This window comes from Exophiala dermatitidis (assembly GCF_000230625.1).
Source record: "Exophiala dermatitidis NIH/UT8656 unplaced genomic scaffold supercont1.6, whole genome shotgun sequence".
Lineage (NCBI taxonomy): Eukaryota > Fungi > Ascomycota > Eurotiomycetes > Chaetothyriales > Herpotrichiellaceae > Exophiala > Exophiala dermatitidis.
Genome location: NW_008751651.1, coordinates 1255112 through 1277731, shown reverse-complemented (window position 1 = coordinate 1277731; position 22620 = coordinate 1255112). Strand labels below are relative to the sequence as shown.

The 22620-nt window shown below is 50.9% G+C and overlaps 7 protein-coding genes and 1 non-coding gene across 8 annotated transcripts; 3 read left to right on the top strand and 5 right to left on the bottom strand.

The window, feature by feature from the left end:
- Positions 1-34: 34 nt before the first annotated feature.
- HMPREF1120_07292 (uncharacterized protein) lies at positions 35-2386 on the bottom strand (the record flags this gene model as incomplete). Its single annotated transcript, XM_009161513.1, has 1 exon — positions 35-2386. One exon carries the CDS (start codon positions 2384-2386, stop codon positions 35-37), a length of 2352 nt encoding a protein of 783 aa, XP_009159761.1.
- Positions 2387-3246: 860 nt separating this feature from the next.
- Positions 3247-6837, bottom strand: HMPREF1120_07291 (uncharacterized protein; the record flags this gene model as incomplete). Its single annotated transcript, XM_009161512.1, has 1 exon — positions 3247-6837. The coding sequence occupies one exon, from the start codon at positions 6835-6837 to the stop codon at positions 3247-3249; it is 3591 nt and encodes a 1196-aa protein (XP_009159760.1).
- Positions 6838-7696: 859 nt separating this feature from the next.
- On the bottom strand, positions 7697-8152 carry HMPREF1120_07290 (uncharacterized protein; the record flags this gene model as incomplete). The annotated part of the gene is made up of 2 exons (XM_009161511.1): positions 7697-7938; positions 8119-8152. The coding sequence occupies 2 exons, from the start codon at positions 8150-8152 to the stop codon at positions 7697-7699; spliced, it is 276 nt and encodes a 91-aa protein (XP_009159759.1).
- Positions 8153-8405: 253 nt separating this feature from the next.
- On the top strand, positions 8406-10950 carry HMPREF1120_07289 (histone-binding protein RBBP4). The gene has a single exon (XM_009161510.1). The coding sequence runs from the start codon at positions 8526-8528 to the stop codon at positions 10185-10187; it is 1662 nt and encodes a 553-aa protein (XP_009159758.1). The 5' UTR covers positions 8406-8525; the 3' UTR covers positions 10188-10950.
- HMPREF1120_07288 (uncharacterized protein) lies at positions 10881-13351 on the bottom strand (the record flags this gene model as incomplete). The annotated part of the gene is made up of 2 exons (XM_009161509.1): positions 10881-12980; positions 13205-13351. 2 exons carry the CDS (start codon positions 13349-13351, stop codon positions 10881-10883), a joined length of 2247 nt encoding a protein of 748 aa, XP_009159757.1.
- A 239-nt stretch (positions 13352-13590) lies between these two features.
- Positions 13591-17283, top strand: HMPREF1120_07287 (uncharacterized protein). Its single transcript, XM_009161508.1, has 2 exons — positions 13591-14694; positions 14747-17283. Exons 1-2 carry the CDS (start codon positions 13879-13881, stop codon positions 17102-17104), a joined length of 3174 nt encoding a protein of 1057 aa, XP_009159756.1. The 5' UTR covers positions 13591-13878; the 3' UTR covers positions 17105-17283.
- A 2610-nt stretch (positions 17284-19893) lies between these two features.
- HMPREF1120_07286 (uncharacterized protein) lies at positions 19894-22288 on the top strand. Its single transcript, XM_009161507.1, has 2 exons — positions 19894-20302; positions 20473-22288. The coding sequence occupies exons 1-2, from the start codon at positions 20083-20085 to the stop codon at positions 21723-21725; spliced, it is 1473 nt and encodes a 490-aa protein (XP_009159755.1). The 5' UTR covers positions 19894-20082; the 3' UTR covers positions 21726-22288.
- On the bottom strand, positions 22118-22233 carry HMPREF1120_09284. Its single transcript, XR_634403.1, has one exon. It is a non-coding gene; the product is annotated as a 5S ribosomal RNA (ribosomal RNA).
- Positions 22289-22620: the final 332 nt, after the last annotated feature.

Genomic DNA, 22620 nt, shown 5'->3' with positions numbered 1-22620 from the left:
CGTTCACTCAGAAGATCGATCTGAGCCAGTTCACCTAAGTCCAATAAGTAAAGCGCTCATCCTGTAAATCACAATGATTTCGTCTGCGAACCAGATTGTCACCATCGTAATGGAGCCGACCACACGTTTCGGAAGAGCCTCTAACCCAAGTCCGAGAGTATTCGTATTTGTTTGCAGTTTGCTCAGCCGGTGGTGTGCCAGAAGACGGCGAGGGCGAGGACTTTGTGGATAAAGTGCCCGTGGAAACGGGGGAGCCATAGTACTCACTATCACTCAGGATGCTGACACTCTTATCGCGAGGTTGAGGGGTCCGGCTGCGACTGCGGAGGTCGTACATTTGCAAATCACCTTCGGCGTCGCGTGCAGCATTGTTGTCCATAAAGACATCACCGTCACCATCGAGGTCCAGATCGTCAATGTCGATGTTGCTGCTGGCCTGGCGCTGGCCCTGGGTTGCCGCTGCCGGAGTCACTGTGGGAGGAGTGAGCAGTTGTTGAGGTTGAACCTGGCGGTTGTTATTTTGATAGTCGACGTAATCGTCAACTTCGATCGAAGGGACTATTGCGAGTTCATTCTGTAGCTGTCTCTCCGCTTGGCCCATGTAGATGACGGAAGAATTTGTCTCGGAATCCCGACGTGCCGGTCCATAGTACTCACCGTGGCTTTGACGGGATGTGTATTCCCAGGTGCGAGGCCACTCCGTACCGGGGAGTTGGGTCATGAGGACATTCACGGGGGTGAGATGGCGGGGATTGTTGGTTCCGGGTGTTACGAGACCCCATGGAGTCTGGACCGCAGTGGCTTTTCCTGCTGGAGTACTAGGACCTTTTCTGGCTTCAGCTGCGTAGCGCTTGTTCCGAGCAGTGTAGTAAGACGAGTCGTTTGACGATTGGGGTGAGAATAACGATGTCAATGGATCTCCTTGGTCTGCTTGGTTTCCACTATCGTCCAAGTCCCAAGACGGATCAGGAGTCAGCGAGCGCGAGCGAGGTACGGGAGTAGTTGAATTGGATCTGTAGTCGTCATCATCATCGTCACTGTCATCGCTGCTGCCGCCTTGGTCGTCATTTACCTTGTCCAAATCGCGACCTCCCCAGGCCGTAACCCAAAAGGTCAATCCAGCATAAAGCTTGATGAAGCCGTGGAAGTAAGCAAAGGCGAAATACCCAGGCAGATAGACAAGGTCCAAAGGGTGGCGAAGAAAATAAGGAACCAGTTTGACCAACTTACTGCCGAGAATCCAGGCTCCAAGCCACTTCAGCGTCTGGGGCTTGTAGCTGTAGAAGTCGGTACGACTGAATGTATAGACCAGTGCTGCGTCGTAGAATAGGGCAAAGTTGACTAACGATGTCAGATACACCGCATACACGCACCAAGGTTGAGCGCGGTAGATGGTGCGGTCAGTGAGCAACGAACAAGTGTTGCTGCGCCAAGTGGTGCGCGACCATCGAAGACATTGGGATAAGAATTTCGGAAACGTGCCCACTGATGTTTCGATAATGGCGTCCTGGCAGTACTGGATCTTGATCTTCCAGCCATTGGTCACGAGCCAGCGGGTGATGAAGTTGTCGTCGTCGGCGTTCAGGGGCCCAAAAAGACCGAAAAGGAAGCGCTCGTTGGTATATCCTGCCAAAAAGGCCGGGTCTTGAAGGATAGCGGTGCGGTACGCACAGGTTCTTCCGGAAATCACAAAGACGCCGCCGTCGATGCTGTTGGTCGCCCGGATCTCGAAATTGTGTCGCTCGAGGTAAAGTGCGCCCATGACGTTCCAGAATGCGTGAAAGAAGCCGAAAACCCCGTTATGTGTTTCTCGACGGACCCGCTTGTTCGTGCCTACACCGCCAACTCGGATGTCGTGTTCAAAGGGAGCAATGGCAGTGCGCAGGAAGTTTGTAGATGGCCAGATCACATGGTCGTCAACCAGGAACGTGAACGGGGTTCGGACGTGTGGTACGGCATGTGCAACCTGTTGACGCTTGTCCGCTACATTCGTCGATGAAACCAGGAATCCGATCCCGGGATATGCTGCCTGAAAGGGTCTGAGCATCTGCTTGGTCAGTTTCTTCAAACGTCTTCCTACCGTGACAATATGGATTTCAAGAGGCCCGCACTCGATGATCGAGAGCAGGCATTTGTGAAAGTCTGCGTTTTGCGGGTCCACCGTTGGGATGATTACCGTACATTGTTTCTCGCTGCCAAAGTTGCCTTGCAGGACAGGGGAAGACTTGTAGAGCCAGAACGAGACAATGTGGACGATGAGTCGCAAGTACCGAAAGACGAATAGGAAGACGAACGGGAAATTGGGATGTTGGAGCAGAGCAACGAAAGCCATGAAGATGGTCCAGACCAGCTGGTTGCCATCTCCGTCACCATCGGGACTGTCCATGCTGCGTCAGTAAAGGGGGCTCGCCCACGTACCTGGGCTTTGATGAGGTTTGGAGTTGTGCTCCACGAGTGTCCTGGTTGGGAGAAAATTCCAAGAGCAGAGGCCAGAAGAAAAGAACATCTTTATGGAAGTCGGATCGTTCGATAACACTGCCCTATGAGGCAGAGTCAAACAAAGAGACATTGTTCATGAGGCAGGAATAGAAATGAGGGCAGTTGGATAAATGAAGCACAAAGGGCTGTTCAGCCTTGTCTAGCACTGCTCCAAGGATCGAACAAAGAAAGCAAGGCAAGGCAAGACTGCCTCTCGGGCTTCACTATTCAAGTCAGTACAGTCTCTGCCTTAGTAAAACAGCTGGCAGTAGTTTAATCAGGGCACTCGAAAGGCGCTAGAACTGCGGGCTGCCCGGAAGACTCTGTGGCAGTCAATGCGCTGCCAGACCAGTCTCAGCTGCTGCTCCATACCAGAGAAGACGAGAGGTTGTGACAACACGTCTCATTCTTGAGGGCGACAGGCCTACAACAGGACTGCCAGGTAAGTAGATTACAACGGGCACCAGACAAGTGAATTCCCGGAATAGAAGAAGAAACCGAGCAGAGTGACGCTCAATGGTAAGGCAAGCTCTCGAGGAACGAATGAGGGCTGTCGATTAGGTATCGAACTGATTATTTCGTGGCAGGTGAAAACCAGCCATTGCGCTATCCGCCGCGTTGGACAATGGTCAGTCGCTAGATCCCCAGCTTCACTCGTGCCATACATGTTTGATATATGCTGTTGGCAACAATAGCCGCAAACTCACCATTCTTGCGCCTCGCTATGCAGTTAGTGGAAACATCAAAACCGTCCGCCTCAAAGGTTTATTATTCGAATGTCATTTTGATCTCGGAATGCCCCCGGCCTAGGTCATCGTCCTCTGCCCAGGCGTTGCGCTCTATGTCCAAGCTTGACATCTTGTTGGCAACATCATCATCAGACGTGGCAGCAGGACGATTCCAGCTCGACAATGGAGGCTCGGTCACGTGCGGCCTCAGTTCGGGTCGCACATTGCTGGATGTATTATAGCTTTCAATCCCTGGAGAAGGCGAAGGAGTCAAATTCAGGGGCGGCAAAGTGCTCACTAGTTCCTTCGGCTCCGAAAGCGCGTAAGACGAGCGTCGACTCAGGTCGGGAGAAGCGTGCGTTGACCTCTGTGGACTCACACCTGGACTGACCCGTGGACTTGCTACTGACTCGGGCCTGAGAGAGGACGTCCTGGACGGACGCGCCGGAGCAGGTCGCGCCGGGGGAAACTCGACATCGATTTCGTCTGGTCTCGGCGGGAGATTCATCCTGGCCACTTCCTCGGGCTTCATGTCTGGAGGAAGACGAAGAAACTCGACATGCTTTTCTCCGTTCTGTATAGAGGTGATCTGCATGGGCGGCAACGTGCTGTCCAGTTCCCTCACTTCGATCATTTCGCTCTCGAGCTCTTTTCGAATCGCATCAATGTCAAACAGCACATTACTGTCCCCAGGGGCGGCAGAGTCCTTGGTTGTACTACTGTTGCGCGCGTGTGCGGTGTCATTTGGGGTATATGTTTCCCAGCCTCGCTTTTCTGCCATCTTGCCCCTTTTGAAGAGCCCAAACCGTTTCTTCTCAGGCTTTTCCTCAGCTTTCTTCCGTGCCTCATCGATTTCAATGATAAGCTCGCGCTGTCGCTTGGCATGATTCTCAGGATCAGGATCCTCGATTTCCGTAAACTCGTCGCTCTCCACCTCCCAACCGACTTCTCGCATCAGTCGAGGCATAGCAGCACGATAGGCCATGTGACCATTCACCAGTTTACTCACGTCAATGTTTTCGACGCCTGGTACGCCTTCCACAGGGGCCAAGCCTGCGACACGCATGATGCCCCCAGACGTGGCTCGAAACAGATAACCCAAAATCCAGTCGTTGGATGCATAGCCATTGAGAAATCGGCCAGAAACGACGGACCGGGCACGCAAGTAATCGTCCTTTTTGACGACAACCGGGGACCCAAATAGATAGACGTTCTGTACCAAACCGTAGGCGCCTCTGGCGGACAATTCCTTGAGACAGGAAAATATGACCCTCGCCCCTAATGAGAATCCGACCAGGGTAATGGGCCGCTGACCCAAGTGTCTGTCCATGAGCGAATCCGCCAAGATAAGACCTGCCGCGTTCGCTCTATCCAAAGAAACACTCCAAGGATTGTCAATCAGGTAAGCCAGTTTGGTCAAGACGACCGGGAGTTGAATCGACGCCATAAGCGCCACCAAAATAGTACTTCCCAGCACCTGCTGCACTGTCTGTGTCAGCGCCTCAGTGGCGAGGATGTTGATCGTGTCACCCATCGACTGAAGCATTTCCGGTTCCCACAGTAAGGAATAAATATCGCCCATTATAGGGTCGATGGTACTGTAGGGCAATCGTACATCGTCCACCTTGCCATTCATCCAACCAGAGACGGTCAAAATCAGATTAAGTCGCTTGTTATTGTGAAGAGGTCGATACTCAAAGGTCTTCACGTGGCCGGTCCGCCGGTCAGATGCGCGCACAGCGATGGTACCACCAGCAGCCGTGGCCGCGGAAGTGATCAGGGCAGCTCCACCAACTCCGCTCAAAAAGCCTGCGGTGCCTCCGACACCAATGGTGGTGAAGCCGGCGGCGAGGCCCGCTCCAATGACGGGGGCCAACAAGCCCGCCGAGAGCCCAATGACCAAACCACCACCAACGGTCGCAAGACCCATAACCATGTATCTGCGTTTCAGGCCCAATTTGCGGCGTTTCTCCATGTTTTCAGATTCATCCCAGTTTTCCTGCGTTTCGCTTTCTTGCATCTCCAAGGCATCAATGACTCTCTTCTCAAAACGACAGATTTGAGTCCAGCTAATGTTCATAGTCGAGCCCACTCTTTCAAGTAGTCGCCTTGATCGAGCATCGTATACACTGTCGGATATTAAAACCAGAAATAGGTCGCAAAGGACGGTCCATCGAAGATCAAGTTCAATTTGTTTAGTATGGGGCATATCTTGAGGGCCGTGTACTTCAGGGACCTTTTCACCACCCTCATCTTCCTTTGCTGTCTCATCGGTGCTCTTGAGGGACGAATGAGAAGTCGTCGAGTCCCTATTCCGCGTGACTTCTGGCCTTGGACTGTCGGTTGATTTGTCGGTCGCCATAGGATTCTTGACGTTCGCATTGACCATCAAGGGACTGACGAGGTCGGACGGCTGGACTCCGTGTTCGGCCAGCTGCTCGATCATGACTTGCTCTGCAGGGTTGATGTCCATGTGGGTATAGAGACGAACCATCATTTTCTGTCCCCACATATCCATACTTTCCACAGCCTTCAGGATTTCTTTTTTTGCACCCTTGGTCTTCTCCAGGGAGGCCAGTGCTTCGGACATCTTGTGGATAGTTAGGCGAACTACACCGACGTACGCTATGCGCTGGCCTTCGGTCAGCAAATCCTTTGTAGCTTTCAACTGGGTGTCCGCGTCCCTCTGCTCTTCTTCTTCGTCATGGCGTGTATCGTCCTGACAAGCTGATTTCTGGCCATTTTGGAACAAATAACTGGTGTCATCATCCAGACTGGTGACAGAGTGCACGTCCTCGTCGAGCTGTACCCTCGTATACCCTTTTCCTGCCCCTCCAATCCCGGCATATGGGTTCATCTCTTCTTCCGTGGCCTTGTTGCCCCTGACCACAAGCCGACCGTTGTCATCGTAGACATCAAACTCATCCAAGGCGGGCATCGCCTGCCAGTCTTCCTCTTCATCATCCTCGTCGACACCGTCGGCCTGCTGAGCACCCCTAACTTGTTTCTGGTGTGACCATTCGGAGACTGCAGGAGCCGTTGTCGGGTGCTCACGTTTCGGTATTACGGTAGCAGAGGATAGTTGCGAGTCTTGAGGAACGGCGGCCTTCTTGTAAGAGGACTCAGGTTCCGTGCTAGCTGGCGCGGGCTCATCGGGGCTTGAACCTTCGGCCGGCTTATCGGGTGCTTTGAATGACTTTGTATTGGCCGTTGCATCGTTCACAGCGGCCGTCTCGTCCGCACGCTTTTCCTCACCATCGGGCGAGCAATTGGGTGATGCTGCGTCTGCAGGCGCGATTCCCACTCCACTGGACCCCTTGCTTTCCGTATCCCTGCTCACAACCTCGCCATTGCACTCAATTGTCGAGCGTTCATGCCCTGGCTCCCCTTTCTCTTGTGCTGCTTTGTTGTCATCGAACCCTTCGGCATCGTGAAAAGTGTCCCCCTCGTCCTCGCTGTCATCCGACTCCGGAGGACGGGGTCTGCTCACGGGTCTTTTGGGCAACCCGAACTCGTCGAGTTCGGGCGGCGCATCTGAATGCGCTGGTGGAAGAGAATTACTGCTGGATACCGGCTCTGTAGTCGAGTCTTTGAGACTCGGTTTCTGCTGCTGATCGTTTCCGCCGGTCATAATGCATGCGTAGGGTGCTCGGCATGAGACATGCGTCTCAAAGCCAGCTGAAAGGAGAGCACTCGGGGGCGGTGACGGGTTGCATAGATCCGTAACAAAGAACTGCCAATATAGATGGAACACAACGGTCTTACAAAAGCCAAATTAGTGGTTCCGGCGCGCATGGCCCATGGTGCTGACTCTTTGTTCTTCTGACAACGATCCAACCACAGCCATACAACGTATACTATACTGTAACTATTGACAGGGCATTTGCATTGCATCCGCAGACTGTTCCACTAGTGCATGTCAGGTACACGCAGCATTCGCCCAATCTTGCAAGTATCTACGCCGCTTTAGACATTTTGGGTGGGTTAATGCCACGCTAATTTCTTTCATGCGAAGCATCGCGCCATTTAATGGCACCTGAAGGTCTCGTGCCTCTCACCTTCGGAGTCTGCTGCGGTGCATCGTGCAGGGCGCCTAGGTAGGTAGGTAGGTATGGATGAATCGGAGCTTCAGTCACTTCTGGGATTCACTCCAGTTCGCTTGAGGGAGAATCTGCTTCGAGAGTCACCACGGAACATAAAGGTCACCTCAGTTCACAATGAGCACCGCGAGCCAATTGATAGAGCTGGATGCACCAGCGTTCCGTCACGGTCAAACCATTCATCGTATTGAGAGGAGATATGCAGCTGTACATTTTGCCTTTTGTCCGTCTCATATGAGTATACAATTTCTTTTTTCTTTGTCTCCCTCGACAAGTAATAAACAAAACGCCGAAGGGATGCTCCATGAACCGTTTCCCGAACCACCAATGCCAGCGCCAGCAGATGCCCTCCTCTTCCTCCTTCTTCACCCACCGCCATTGCATTTGACTTTAGTTTCGCTTGGTGAACCGCTCCAGGGCCGAATAATCTCCCTCGTCCATCTTTGCCCACACTGCTTCGATCCGGGCGCGGCGCTCGAGTCCAGTCTCACGGTTGCGCTTGCTCTTCTTGGTCCGCTCGCCTGACAGGCACTTGTTCACTTCTCGTTTGATCTCGTTGCAGCCGCCCGAAGCCTTGTAGAGAAATCCTCGAGCGTGGCATTCGTCGAGTGCGTTCATAATCTCCTCGCACCCTGCAGCGTAAGAGGGAATGTCAGCATATTAGTACTCCTAATGGCATTCGCAGTATGCTCGAGCGCAACAGAAATGGCCCCACGAGCCACAGATTCCAGCGTGACAGTCACTCCACCACGCAAAGCGAGAATCCATGTCATGCAGAGTATCTCGGAGCGGAACCCTCGATCGCCACATACCGACATTGTCCTTTGTGTGTAGATGAGAATGCATCTTTGTGGAGACTCGTCTCCAGTACTGATCATGCGGCTCAAGCCACGCCCACATGTGTTTCTTTGGAGCTCGATCAGCAGCGTTAAGTTGGTCGTGGTTGAACTGGAAGTAACAACGACAGCGAGATGGGAGTCTTATCATCGGGGTCTACGGGGTCTTGAGCTCGTTTCTCCGACCGCCGCGGCCGCCAAGGTTCAGCCTTGTTGGTGGGGCGCAGCCTCGTTGGAAAGTCGAGAAATTTTGGGGACTTCCCCTCTCACCGCCCAAAAGTTGGCAATGATTCTGCCGCCTTTTTTCAGGCGATTCAATCCAAACAATCTCAGCACTTGCCAGTGTGCAACAACATTCTTGCATCCGGTATCGCAGCTTCAAAATGTCGATGACACTGGCAACCACGTGGGTGAGGAGGGGAGTTGCCGCCCAATTCCCAACCAAATACGAGGTCAACGAGGCGGAACTCAACCGCATCTCCAAACTCGCTCGACTGCAACTAGAGGATGCGCAGGAAGATCTCGAGAATGCTCAGAACCCCAAGAAGTCCGATCACGACGATGATGAGTCGGCCGATTCAGACTCAGACACCGGTGTGCCTACTGGGGCCGGAGAGACGCAGTCTTCAAGCAAGCCTGCGGCCGAGGACGAGATGGACGATCTCAAAGAATACAATCTAGACGACTACGACAACGAGGAGGTAGACGAAAAAGGCGAAAAGTTCGCCATGTTTGGCAACGTAGGATCGTTGGCGTATCACGCACCTCACGAAAAGGATCCGTATCTCGTCCTGCCAGAAGGAGAACAGGATTCGGACGACGAAAGAGAAGAACTTCAAATACTGCCGTCGGACAATCTGATTCTGGCGGCCAAGGTGGAGGACGAGGTGGCACATCTGGAAGTATTCGTGTACGAAGACGAGGCAGACAACCTATATGTCCATCACGACATTATGCTGCCCGCGGTACCGCTTTGCGTCGAATGGATCAACTTCCCAGTGGGAGACAACTCTGGGCGGACCGAGGGCAACTTTGTCGCGGTCGGGACCATGAGCCCAGAGATCGAAGTCTGGGACCTGGACGTCGTGGACAGCATGTACCCCAACGCCATTCTGGGCCAAGAGCCAGCGGCTGAGGAGCAGGACGAGTCGAAGAAGAAGTCCAAAAAGAAGAAAAAGAAGTCAAAGGCCAACGATGAATACCACGTCGACGCTGTTCTCGCTCTGGCCGCCAACCGACACCACCGAAATCTGCTCGCATCGGCCTCGGCCGACAAGACCGTCAAACTGTGGGATCTGAACACCGGCAAATGCGCAAAGTCGTACAACATGCATTCCGGCAAAGTGTGCGCCCTGGATTGGCACCCGACTGAGACCACGGTGCTGTTGAGCGGCAGCTACGACCGCAATGTCGTCGCCACTGACATGCGCGCCCCGGATGCCGTGGCTCCTAGATGGATCGTCGAGGCAGACGTGGAGAAAGTGAAATGGGACGTCCATGACCCCAACTTCTTCTATGTGACCACAGAAGGTGGCACAGTGCACTACTTCGACGCCAGGGTTGTGCCCACCTCCCACGACACACCGAGCAAGCCCGTCTGGACGTTACAAGCCCACGACGGCGCTGTGAGCGCCTTTGACATTAACCCTACTGTTCCGGGCCTCCTCGCAACTGGCTCCGACGACAAGAAGGTTAAGCTGTGGAACGTGGAGGACAACAAGCCGAGCATGGTGGTCTCGAGAAACCTCGATGTCGGCCGTGTTTTCTCCGTTCAGTTCGCTCCAGACCCTGAAGTCGCTTTCAGACTCGCCGTCGCGGGAAGCAAGGGTCAGCTGCAGGTCTGGGATATCAGCACTAACCCAAGCGTGAGGAACGTCTTTGCCGGCAAGGTCAAATTGCCCGAAACGACGGGGAAGGAACGGCTTGTGGGCATCAAGGACGACGGTGACGATGAAAGTGACGATGATGAGGACGAGGCTGGTGAGGAAGGCGGTGTTCAAACTGCCGCAGGCGGGCAGGACTGGGAATCAATGGATGAGGACTGAATGAGACATACTGTAACTGGACTCTCCTTGACCCTGTGACCATCAAGCGACGCTTGAACGATTCGACATCCTTCGGAATGCGTCTTGGGGGCGTTTGCTTGATAAACGCACCGGAGCAAATGTATTTCGACGTCTTAAAAGTACGAGTCCATGCCGGGCCCTACACTTAGCAGTCCAGTCGGCCTGCTGATCTGCTACCTAGGTGAGATTCGACCACGACCTGCTAAGGCTGGCACAGTGGTTCATGCTGCAAAGCCTAGGTGTGTAAGGTTAACTGAGCCACTGTCGGTGTGTGGGAAACATGATATCGGAATCGTCGCCTGAGACAGTGTCAACCCTCTGCGGAAAAAGTTCAGTCGGGTGCGAAGTTCAGAAAGATGTTCACTATACCCCTGTTCCGGATGATGGTTAGCAGTTCTTGTGCTGAGTCAAGCTGGACTCTATGTGGACCTGTTCGGGTCCAACATGCTCTCCTCAGATAAGACTTCGTGACCTGACAGGGGATCACGGGAAACATCGCTTGGAAAACGACCTGGTCACTTCGCAGTCCGGGGTGATTGGTCGAGTTCCCTAACCTTGCTGTCAAGTTGGCCGCTGCCACAGCTGCCAAGCAGGGAAGCTGCGAGGTCTTTTGTAGTCTTAAGTTACCTTGAACTCAGAACTCCCGATTGTGCTTGGAATTGCCATTGGGGACTAAACAAGCAGTATATCTCCCAGAGTGAATTCAGGCAGTTGAACGTGCCGGTCCCATTCGTATATACCCTTCCATTCCCAGTGTTCCCCGTCTTGCGAGCCGCAGACGACTAGTAGATGATTGCTAGATCCCTGGTACGTAATAGGGACATTTGCAGGACCCCTTGCCGGACAGACCTGTAGCAGAATGCCCCAAGGAAGAAGCTCGAGATAACGACCGACAACCTCCGCCAAGGGCTTCAAGGTGATTACATCAAAGGGTGTATCCTTCCGATGCGTGAGCAGAGCAGTATCGAACTTGAAGGTGAGCCACTTGGCACGTAGACCTTCAGCCGTAATGTATCCATCCTTGGAGTCGACACTGTCAAGAGCAGGAAAAGTTTTGTCGTGCGGCGAGATACCTTTCGTCCTTCGAGACATTGTCGGACGACTAGGAGCCCAGTGAAAGCCCTGTACATTCTGGAGTCTGGGCGCACTTGAAACCAACGCTCCAGACGGTATCCTCTTGCCTATCTGCCGCATCCACATCTCGGCAGCATCATAGCTTCCATCATCGCCGATGAGGATATTCCATATAATCAAATCGTCGTCATCGCGAGTGGCGTGCCTATGGCTCAGAAGGACGGCGGCCTCGCCGATACTGATGAAGCCTTCGGCAAGTTGGCAGTCTTCTTCTGTCGCGACGGAGCCACCGCCGTCGAATAGTTCTATGTCAGTGATATCGTCCGGGGGCAGGAGATAGGAGCGCATCATGTACGGTATCACTAGATCGATTCGCCCAGAAGTATAGACGGTCTGCAGAACTTCTTTGATACTGATCAATTTGTCGTCACGACACAGCAGGTGGAGGGAGCGCCGGCCTGTCATTGCCTCGAGTAGGGTCCATGCCCTCATATTCCAATCACATACAAGAAGGGCTGCCAGGATCTGCTCGCAAGCCTCGACAGTGATTCTGGAAATATCGACACTCATAATGTCCCTGTCACAGACAACAGTGGTCTTGCTTGTCGAAAATATCTGGTTGATATTTGTTATGCATTCCCGCCGCAGAGCTTTCTCGCTGGGAATTGCAGCGGTGTCTATCCAGTACGATGAGCATCCCAGTGACGAGGCCAAGGCAGAATATCGGCGGTGCAAGCATGAGTTGAAGCCTGTGCCTTCTTCGCCGCCAGCATCGGGCCTGCCGCCTTGACCGTGGCTCCAGACGTGGGATATGGTCAAGGTATCCTCTGTTGACTGGCAGTAACGTAGGCCCATGGCATTTGTGGCAGCTAAATCAACTGCCTTGGGACCTGATACGGCGACAAAAGACTTCCTAATCCAAAAGAGCCGTTGGCAGTCCCCCTTGCATCCTGAGGCATGAGACGACTGATTGTGCACTGGTGTGTGCTCGAACCGAGCACAGGAGATGGAAGAAAGGCCATCGCATTGATTAGCTCCCTGGTTGCATATTGCCGGTCTCGTGCCAAAGCAAGCATGGTACACTTGATGAAAATACCGGAGATCGGTCGAGATGCATGCTCGGTCATCGACGAGGTTGCGATAAGCCCAGGCACAGAGATAGGGAGTGGCTTGTAGTTCCCTCTGCTGTAGCCGACGGCGACAATCGACAATCTCCGGGACAACATCCAAAAGTCGTATCGAGCCTAACCCCCGGACATTGTAATCAAACCCTTCAAGCTGCCTGCCCATCATCGGGCCGAGTAAGAGGAGCAAAAGCCGGGACCAGGACGTCCAGAGAAAAGCACACACTACCGTCCATTTCTCATCGCTGGTTCCGCTTTCAGTGGCGAGGTCGAGGCTCACTCTGAGGAGTTGGATGGTGCCATTCAACAACCGTACGATGGACGCCGGACCATACTCTCTTGACAGCTGCGCCTGCGCAATGCATAGCACCAGACGAAGCACAGCGGTGTTGACGAAGTTTGTAACTACCAATCGGTCCCAGACAGGATCTGGCACCACGTGGCCAGTAACCACTGCGCCATGGCTGGGCAGCATATAGCCACTTCCGAGTATTTTCCCGGACGGTAGGGCTTCCAAGATGCTGGGAGAAGTAACGGGTTGTTGGCCGAGAATCTCGATAGTCCTTGCGATAATCTAGTCGCTGGAACTATCAGTCCGGCTCGGCTCCATAGGCGAGTATGTCATGTCAGTGGCTGGGCGACAAAAGAGAAACAATGTCTTGCCTGGGCTTCCATGGCTGCTGCTTTTCCCAAATTTGGGGGCCGGCACATGGCACTGTAGCTTGCATCTAAGCGTGCCCAATGCATCAAAGGGTCTTCCACATCTTTATAGAAACTCATGCATAACTTGCGTGCCACTCTCGGGTCTGGAAGGCCGTGTTCAGATTCATGGTCGACGAGTCCATAGTTCTCATATTGACTTCTCCGTCGGAGGTTTTCCGGGTCGCGCCAGATCTCTCTAAGACGGTCCTCGGTGAAGGTGAACTCGGAGGGTCGCAGTGCCATTGACAGATGACTCTCAGTTCGATAATGAGCATGAACCTTTCGCAAGAAGTGATGGTGGCTGCGGTGGAACTCGGAGGTGGTTAAGGTGTGGGTCATATTGCGTCTCGCCAAACCTGCCTGCCGCGAAAAAGAGACAAACTAGCACTGCTAATTGCGCAGATGTTAAACTTAAGCCGTCCGACGCGTCGCGACAACACGTGATCGGCGGCTTTCTTGTACCGCGACTTGTTCGGCGTTGTTTCAGGGTCAATCACTTGAGTTTCTGTTGTTTCGACTACCTCTATCAAACCACTTCAAGTCCCACGTCGCTTAACCTCATACCCGTTCGTTGTCTGGCGTTTCTGAGCGTGCATCTTGTTATAGACTTTTGGTTGAACAGTCACACGAGCCTGGCGCCGGACTCACATTCCTTCTTCTGGCCACGAACTTGATGATATCTGCTCCCCTTTAGGCCTGTGCTCTACCAGAGACTAGTCCCATTCTTACCCCTGGGCCAGCCTCGTCTGTTGGACTCCAACCAACCAACGATGGAGCAACAAGTCCTTGACCTGCTTCAGGCAACGACCCGGCCGGACACTGCCATCATTAGAGATGCTGAACAGGGTCTCCTCCGCCTCTATCCGCAACCAGAATTTCCCTTTGCCCTTCTGACCATCGCCTCGCATAATGACATCGAGTCTAGTGCTCGCCAGGCTGCGTTGACCGCCTTGAAGAACTATGTGCTTGCGACTTGGTCACCGCAGTTTGATGAGACCTTCACAGGCAGTGTGTACCTGGACGATGGGGCCAAAGCCAAAGTCCGAGATCAGGTCTTCGGGCTCTGTACAGTTGAGGGTGATCAGGCCCCCAAGGACCCACGAATCCAAGCGCTTGCCGCCGGCGTGGTGAGCAGAATAGCGACCGTTGACTTTCCGGATGCATGGCCTTCATTGTTCCCTTCGCTTCTCACCATCTTGAATACGTCAACGAGCGATCAACCCATTCAGGGGGCTCTTCGTGTTCTTGCAGAGTTGGTTGACTCAGGCTTGACAGAGGAACAATTTTTCCTGGTCGCGCGCGATCTGGTGGGTGCTTTGCAACATGTTGCTCTTGACAACAGCCGGAGTTTGATCGTGCGGGCCATGACCTTGAATGTCTTCCGCGCATGTTTTGAGATGCTGGAGATGGTCATGGCCGATCATGGAGCCGCTGTCAGAGCATTCTTGGACGAATCCATGAAGGTGTGGATGCCCTTTTTCATGGAGACCATCAGACAGCCACTGTCACAAGCGGACAAGACCGTTGTAGACCAAAAAGACATCCAATTAAGGGGACTTGTGGCATTGAAGGTGCAGGTGCTGAAGGTACAGTCGATATGGTCCGGATTGAACCCGTGCAAAGCTGACCGAAGTGTAGACTCTTGACAAGCTCAGACAGGTCTACGTCCATGCCATCTCGCCCCACGCGGTGATGTTATTCCAAATTGTTTGGGAGGAACTATCAAGGATTGCCGAACCATACGCCGAACTCTTTATCGAAGGCAGTGCAGATGGGAAGTTGGTCGATAGTGACAACCTGCCCTGTAGCCTGGATGCCTTGGTCCTCGAGGAGATTGACTTCCTTCAAATTATCATCAAAGCGCCGCCAGTGCGGACAGAGCTTACTACTCAGATGAAACAACTTGGTGACGCCCAGCATACAGTTCCATGGCTGCAAGAGCTGGTCCGGGTTCTGATGTTATACGCCAGAATTCCGCAGGAAGAGGAAGGTCTCTGGGAGTTCGACGCGAATCTTTACTTGTGTGAAGCAACCTCTCTCACTGCTAACTACACGCCTAGGGCTGCGTGCGCCGAACTGGCAGTACGAAGCCTGGGAGAGTGGTTGAAACAAGTTCCAATCTTAGCTATGCTACATTTCAACCAAGTGACACTCACCTCACAGACGACAGGCTGGAAGGAACGTGAAGCACTCCTCTACCTCCTAAACCAATGCCTGAGAGACGTCGACGACGTATCAGGGAAACTGGACCCATCTACTGCCTCGGCCATCCTCGAACAAGTGTCCAGTGTCCTGCAAGATTCTCAGTGCTTCATGCGAGCCGCCGCCCAGCTCATCCTCGCCAGTCTCTTCAAGGTTGCTGGGGATGACTTCTTTTCCGCTGGAGCAGCTGCTTTCTCAAACACCATCAATGCTGCTACCGCTGACCCCTCTGATGTTGTCAAAGTTGCCTGCCTCAACGTCATTCCAGACTACATTCAGGCCCTTCCACAACATGTGACACGACCCATGCAAGGTGCAATCTTCGATGCCCTCAGCGAGTTCATTTCCTCACATGACCTTCGGGATGAACTGGAGGACGCTGATGATGTCAAAGCCGCCCTGATTCAGACATTACGTGATACCATAATGCTTGACACTAGCGCCATCACTGATGGCAATGCGATCGATTTGTTCTTCACTCTGGCCTCGGATGGAGCGTCTAATTTCCAACTGTTCACTCTTCTTACAGAAGCGTTTGAAGGCATTGTGTCGTCGGTTGTGTCCCACGGACCGGACCACTATGTACGCCTGTGTACGAAAACTCTGCCATCGCTCACCGGGGCCTTCGACATTGCGAATATGACACAAGAGTCCGCTTTGACCAACCTCGCTGCGGAGCTTGTCAATGCACTTGCAGAATTTGGTTCCGAACCTCTTCCTGAGGGCTTCGTGGCTGCTGTCATGCCAAAACTCCAGCGTGTGCTCATGGAAGCAACCGAAGCCGAGCTCGTCCGGCCCGCCACCCTCGCTGTCGGACATATGCTGAGCAAAGGCACGTCGCAGTTCCTTGTGTGGACAGATTCACAGGGAAAATCCTCTATTGAAGTGACACTGTCAATTGTCAACCGATTGCTCAACTCGCCTGACGTCGATGAGTACGCCGGCCAGGAAGTGGGCGGACTGGCGTCGACCCTCGTAACCAAGTTTGGCTCCGACAAGCTTGGACCATATCTGATGGACTTGTTGCGGGCGGTGGCGGTCCGACTTGCGACTGCCGAACGGATCCAGTTCATACAGAGCTTGTGCATGGTATTTGTGGAGCTTTCACTCGCTGCGCCCAAGGAAGTGGTCGACTTCCTGTCCGAGGTCAACATCAATGGCACCAACGGGCTGGCTGTGGTCTTGACGAAATGGCTCGAGAATTCGGTGCATTTTGCAGGCTTTGATGAAGTCAGGCACAATGTCGTCGCTCTCTCCAAGGTCTTCTCCCTTCATGATCCTCGTGTCAAAGCCGTCCAGGTCAAAGGGGACTTGATCGTAGATGCCAACCCCTCCGGCCGTATCAAGACGCGATCCCAGGCCAAACTCAATCCCGACCGATGGACGTCGGTGCCTGCGGACTTGAAAATCCTCAAGATTCTTGTTGACGAACTGGCATCCGCCGCCACCTCGCAGTACCCAGACTTTGCGGCGGCAAAGGCGGCCGCGGATGCCCTGGACGAAGAAGATGCCGAAGCCGACGATGCAGACGAATGGGAAGACGTCGGCACCGGTGGTGCAATTGACCTTGCGAGTGCGACAATCCGAGGGGATCTGATGGCCCTGGTCGGCGAGGGAGGGTTTGGCGCTGACGGGGCCGGAGCAAGTCCCACCGGTTCTAGGGCTAGAGATGAGGAGACCGCCGATTACTTGTTGCAATGGTTCAAGGCTGAAGCTGAGAAGGAAGATTTTGCCTCGCTCTTTGCACAGTTAACGGACGAGGAGAAGGCGAAACTACAGCAGCTGGCTTCTTAGACTGTGTACCTTAGGTAGGCACATCCAACATATCAGTTCAAAATCACTTCTGTATCTTCCGACTTATAATTACTAGTAGTATTATAGATATATAAGAAACGGTATAGTCTTCAACCTAGAGATCAATATAGTTTCGAGACCGTTTAGGGGCTCAAATATATATCCAACACGATTCCGAATCGGTTCCGAATCGACTCCAAACCAATTTCGAACCAATTTGGAACTAGTTCTGAATACTTATATCTACTACTAGGATAGGTATACCTCCTTAATTTCTTAGTAGTACTAGTATACTAGCCTTCTAAAAGAGGCTAAGCTATATAGGACCGATCTAGGATTAGACCTACTAGTAGTTCAGATATAGTTCCAAAAAAGCAAAAGAGTGAGTGCGAATCCTAGTCAGGAGCACGGTTTTAATACAATTTTAACTAGGTTTCAAAACCTTTTAGGGATCGAATATATATTCGACACAATTCCACTACAGTTCCGAATCGGTTCAGAGTCGGTTTGGAACCGTTTATATATTTAGTATTATTTAAGTATTTTTAGTCTATATCTACTATAATTATAGACCTACTATTAAATTCTTACTAAATTACTAGTAGCTATTTTATCCTTTTTATAAGTCTTAACTATAGTAGTGTAGTATATAGTACCTATATAGGCTATAGTAGAGTAGTTTAATACCCTATTAACACCGTATTAATATCGTATTAATATCGTATTAACATCGTATTAATATCGTATTAATACGGTTTCGATCCGAGTCGGCGTGCTTAAATCGGTGATAAAATCAACGTTTAGAACCGGTTTCGAACCGTAGTGGAATCGATTTCGAGGTGCAACACTATGTATATTGATACGGTACTGAGCCTTAAGAGCTCTCGATACGATTTCTACATTTACTATATAGTACTAGTAGAGCTATAATAGAAAAGGTGTAACTACTAGTACCAGTATACGCTCAAGTACACGCTTAACTGCACGCTCGACAATACGCTTAACAGTACTAGTACGTTCGACAGTACATTCGACAGTGCGCTCGACAGTGCGCTCGACAGTACGTTCGATAGGGCGCTCGATAGGATACTCGATAGGACGCTCTACGGGACGCTCGAGTGGATAGACGCGTAGCAGGACGATCGGCAGGACACTCGGTAGGCAAGTACTAACTATAAGTGTATAAATACATAGTACATATATGCCCTCCTATAAAGGATTAATCCTATATCGATCCTATATTAACGCTATATTAACCCTACTCTAATCCTGATCGGATCCTACTCGAGAATCACTTATAGGCTAAATAACGTATCGTAGATTACGAGAGGATTACGAGAGAATCACGAGAGGATCACGAGAGAATTACTATAGAGATCGCTATAGAGATCGCTATAGGCTAACTAGCGTATCGAGAATTACTCCTTAACTTAGTTAAAATTTTTAAATTGTTAATTTTTTTAAATTAATATATTACGTAATATTTATAGATTATAGATTAATATATCGAAAATACTACTAGAAATACGATATACGATATCGTAGCCGAGTAGTAATAACGTCGCTACCGTCTATAATTTAAAAAATAAAAATTCTATCGGTAGTCTTAAACTAAAAAAGAGTACTTCTAGTAGGATTCGAACTCTCTTTTTTTTTTACTATTATAGTAGCCGATACGTAAGCCGGATTCGATCCGGATCCGATCCGGATCCGATCTACTAAGAAAATTAGTAGATTAAGCCTCCGATCTAGGATCCGATCCGGTTTAGACCTAGTTCCGACCTAGTTCGGATCTACTTTAGATCCTAGGTCTAAACTAGGTCTAATCCTAGATCGATCCCGGATTGAGCCTTTGTAGGAGGCCAGTACTATATATATATAGTAGAAGAATAATTAAGAAGGTAGATACGTACGTAGTAGATATACTCGAAATTTAGGATCTAAGTAAATAGAGCTAATACGGTCTTAATACGCTTACACCAGTAAACGATTTCGAACCGGTCTCGATTCGAACTATAGTAGAACTATATCGGATATATATTCGATTCCCTAAACGGTTTCGAAACTATATCGAAACCGTGTTAATACGGTGTTAATACTATATTAATTCTATAGGGGGTGGGCACCTATAAAGATATATATACTGTAGGTACTATATAGTTATACTTTGATTTAAGGTTTAACGTTATAGAGATCCTTCTAATACCGCTCTAAGCAGTAGTTTTATTATACTAGTACTAATCAAGTACGCTAACTCGGCCGATTTGAACCCGATTCGGAATCGATTCAGATACGTTTCGGAGCCCGGTTCGAAATCTTTTTAAACACTATATCTATACTATAGTAATATAGTAGTAATACGATTTCAATATACCTTACTATAGTCTATATACTATAGTATCTATAGGCCGTAGATACTTTAGTTACTATAATAATTCTACTACTATTTCGAACTGAACTAGGCTACTGTCCAAACACTGTTCGGATACTATGTACTAGTATAGTCCCGAACCTAAATAACCGTTATCTGAATTATTCTATATAGGTTTACTATAGTTGTAAACTCCCTATAAAGGCCTATAATCGGATAATACTAGTATATATACTAGTATATACTATATAGTTTAAATACTATAGTACTAGTATGTAGTATTTAGTACGGTCACGGTAGTACTCCGATATATATACTACAGTACATAGTACTATGTACTTTATGCCTCGGTACATAGTATATGCTTAAGGCGACCAGATCCCCTCACATCCCCTCACAAATTGCGTGAAGTGAGATAACTCGTACCCGATGGCCAGTGGGACAGCAATTTAGGTCAGGTACTGTCTACTCTACATATTCTCACACTTTATTGTACTATGTATATTGAATCTACTACTTACATATCTATTTGACATCAAAACCAGTATCGACAGTTCTCCGGTACTACATACGTAGTGATACCTGTACTTTGTGGGTACATAGTAATATGGCGGGCAATCACCCCCTTCCATCCCCTCTTGTCGAAGCGTCGCCGCGAGTGCATCCAACATTTGCCCTTCCGAACGAAGTCGAGCTCGAGAGCAGCTTCGACCCTCCAGGGCATTATGATTATGACTCCCCGTCCTTACAAGATCGACAGCATCAGCTGGCCAGGAGGAAAGCTCGCATCCTTGTGGCGTCAGCGGTACTACAACTTCCCATATGGGGTACGCAAACTCCAGAATATATCTCTCTCTATGAACGTTGGATGATTCATCTACCCTTTCCCGATCTATATCCCCAACAATATGTTTCCAGTGATCATTCACTGTATCGGTAGCAGGGTCCAGCATGATCCAAACATAGGGCAGTACTGACGCTTTTCACGGTGAAACAGGCTTTGCCATGAGTTACGGTGTGTTCCAAGAATACTACTCGACAGCGAAATTCTTGCAAGCTTCCAGTTCACGGTCAGCAACCGGCGTGATCGGCACTACGTCCAACGGGGTGATCTACCTGTCGATGCCGTTCTTCTTCGCGGCCTTCAGCCAACGTTACGCAAGATACCGGCACGCGGTGGCGTATTGCGGCGTTGGACTGGCGTTCGTCAGCTTCCTGCTGTCCTCGTTCAGCACACAGGTCTGGCACCTTGTGGCCACTCAGGGCGTCCTGGCCGCGTTGGGCAGTGCATTGGTCTACAGTCCCACGACGCTGTCGCTGGGCGAAAGCTTCACGACACACAATCGCGCAGTGGCATATGGCATCGTGTTCTCGTGCAAGAACATTGTGGGATCGGCATGTCCGTTTCTCCTACGTTTTCTGCTGGACCGCTATGGGTTCCGCACAACGATGAGGATATGGACGGCCGTGATTACCGGGAGTAGTCTGGGTGCTATATTCCTGCTGCCTGTCACACATGCGGGTGTTTTGTCGACCACTACAACTAGCACTGACGAAGATCGCCACGGCTCCTCAACGACGCCACGTCCTCGACATACTCCGTGGCATTTCCTCAAACATCAGACCTTTTACATCTACAGCATCGCGACCATCATGCAGAGTTCCGGCTATGGCATTCCTCAGACTTATCTGAACTCGTACGCGCAGGATGCCGGAGCACTGTCGCAGACTTCCGGTACCCTCCTGCTGTGTCTGTTCAACATCCCGGGTATTCTGTCCAGTTCGTTCTTTGGCTATCTGAGTGATAACAAATGGTACCCCTTGTCGGCGACGACGTCGACGTGGGTCTCCAGTATTAGTTCCGCATTATCGGTATTCCTGCTCTGGGGCCTTGCACCGCGTACGAGTATGGCAGCACTGACTCTCTTCTCAATCATATTCGGCTTCTTCGCCAGCGGATACAGCTCAACATGGGGCGGGGTCATCAAGCAGTTGGAGCATGAGGCTGCCGACAGGAACGAGGCGATCGATATCGGAGTCGTATATGGCCTCTTAAATGGTGCCCGAGGTCTAGGTTACGTGAGTGGTGGATTGGCCGGGGTCCGGTTGCTGAAGACGGGCAAAATGAACGGCCCGGGTCTCTCCGGCTACGGCACCGAGTATGGTCCGCTGATCATCTTTACCGGACTGGTGTCTATCTTTGGTGGCTGGAGCGTCATGTGGAAGTGCAAGGGGTTGATCCATCATTAACGCCGCACTGCATTTTGCCCTGTTGAGCCGACAACACGATATCTTGCAGGACACCTATTGCGAAAGGACCGGCATCTGCGCGCTGCAAAGTTCGGGCTCTATTCAGCTCAGCAGGTCGATGCCATCGATTTTTTGATTATGGCCAAAAACAGCACATGGCTGCAATTGTAAAGCCAACAGCTGAGGTCATCGGTGGCCAAAAAGAAAAGGAAGGTAGAACACACTCATTTGACTTTTTGGTGCTTGAGGCGCCATCCAGCTAGTGGATTGACCCATTCAACAATACATGTTTGCAAATGGCGAAGCGGACGACGAATGAAGGAAAGGAGAGGAGAATAATTAACACTCGCTTGACCGGCTACATCAAAATATAAAAAAAGAGAAAGGGCAAAAACAATCAACAGCCAGGATTCCCAAATGGTCACCCACTTTAGTACTAACTGGCCGGCATCAAGCTTAAGTACCGCTGAGCGAACGGGAAGCGCTGTAGTCTTGATCCTATGGTCGATTGCGAAGGAAGGAGCTAGGTCTTTATTACTAGTAGGTCAGATTTTTTAAACGGCTCTTGGCGAACTCTCTTCCAACCGCCACCACGTTATCCACCAGTGAAACCCGACAGCCCCTGGTACAGTACTGGCCTCCTGCAAAGGCTCAATCCGGGATCGATCTAGGATCAGACCTAGTTCGGACCTAGGATCTAAAGTAGATCCGAACTAGGTCCGAACTAGGTCTAATCCGGATCGGATCCTAGATCGGAGGCTTAATCTATTAATTTTCTTAATAGATTAGATCCGGATCGAATCCGGATCGGATCCGGATTACGTAGACTACTAAAATATTATAGTAAAAAAAAAGAGTATTCGAATCTCGTTCGAGATACTCTTTTTTAGTTTAA

Excerpts from the sequence above, each read along its gene's own strand:
- HMPREF1120_07286 (XM_009161507.1), top strand. The coding sequence starts at position 20,083 with ATGGCGGGCAATCACCCCCTTCCATCCCCTCTTGTCGAAGCGTCGCCG. Across the intron at positions 20,303-20,472 it reads ACTACAACTTCCCATATGGG|GCTTTGCCATGAGTTACGGT; the intron begins GTACGCAAACTC and ends ACGGTGAAACAG.
- HMPREF1120_07289 (XM_009161510.1), top strand. The coding sequence starts at position 8,526 with ATGTCGATGACACTGGCAACCACGTGGGTGAGGAGGGGAGTTGCCGCC.
- HMPREF1120_07287 (XM_009161508.1), top strand. The coding sequence starts at position 13,879 with ATGGAGCAACAAGTCCTTGACCTGCTTCAGGCAACGACCCGGCCGGAC. Across the intron at positions 14,695-14,746 it reads TGAAGGTGCAGGTGCTGAAG|ACTCTTGACAAGCTCAGACA; the intron begins GTACAGTCGATA and ends ACCGAAGTGTAG.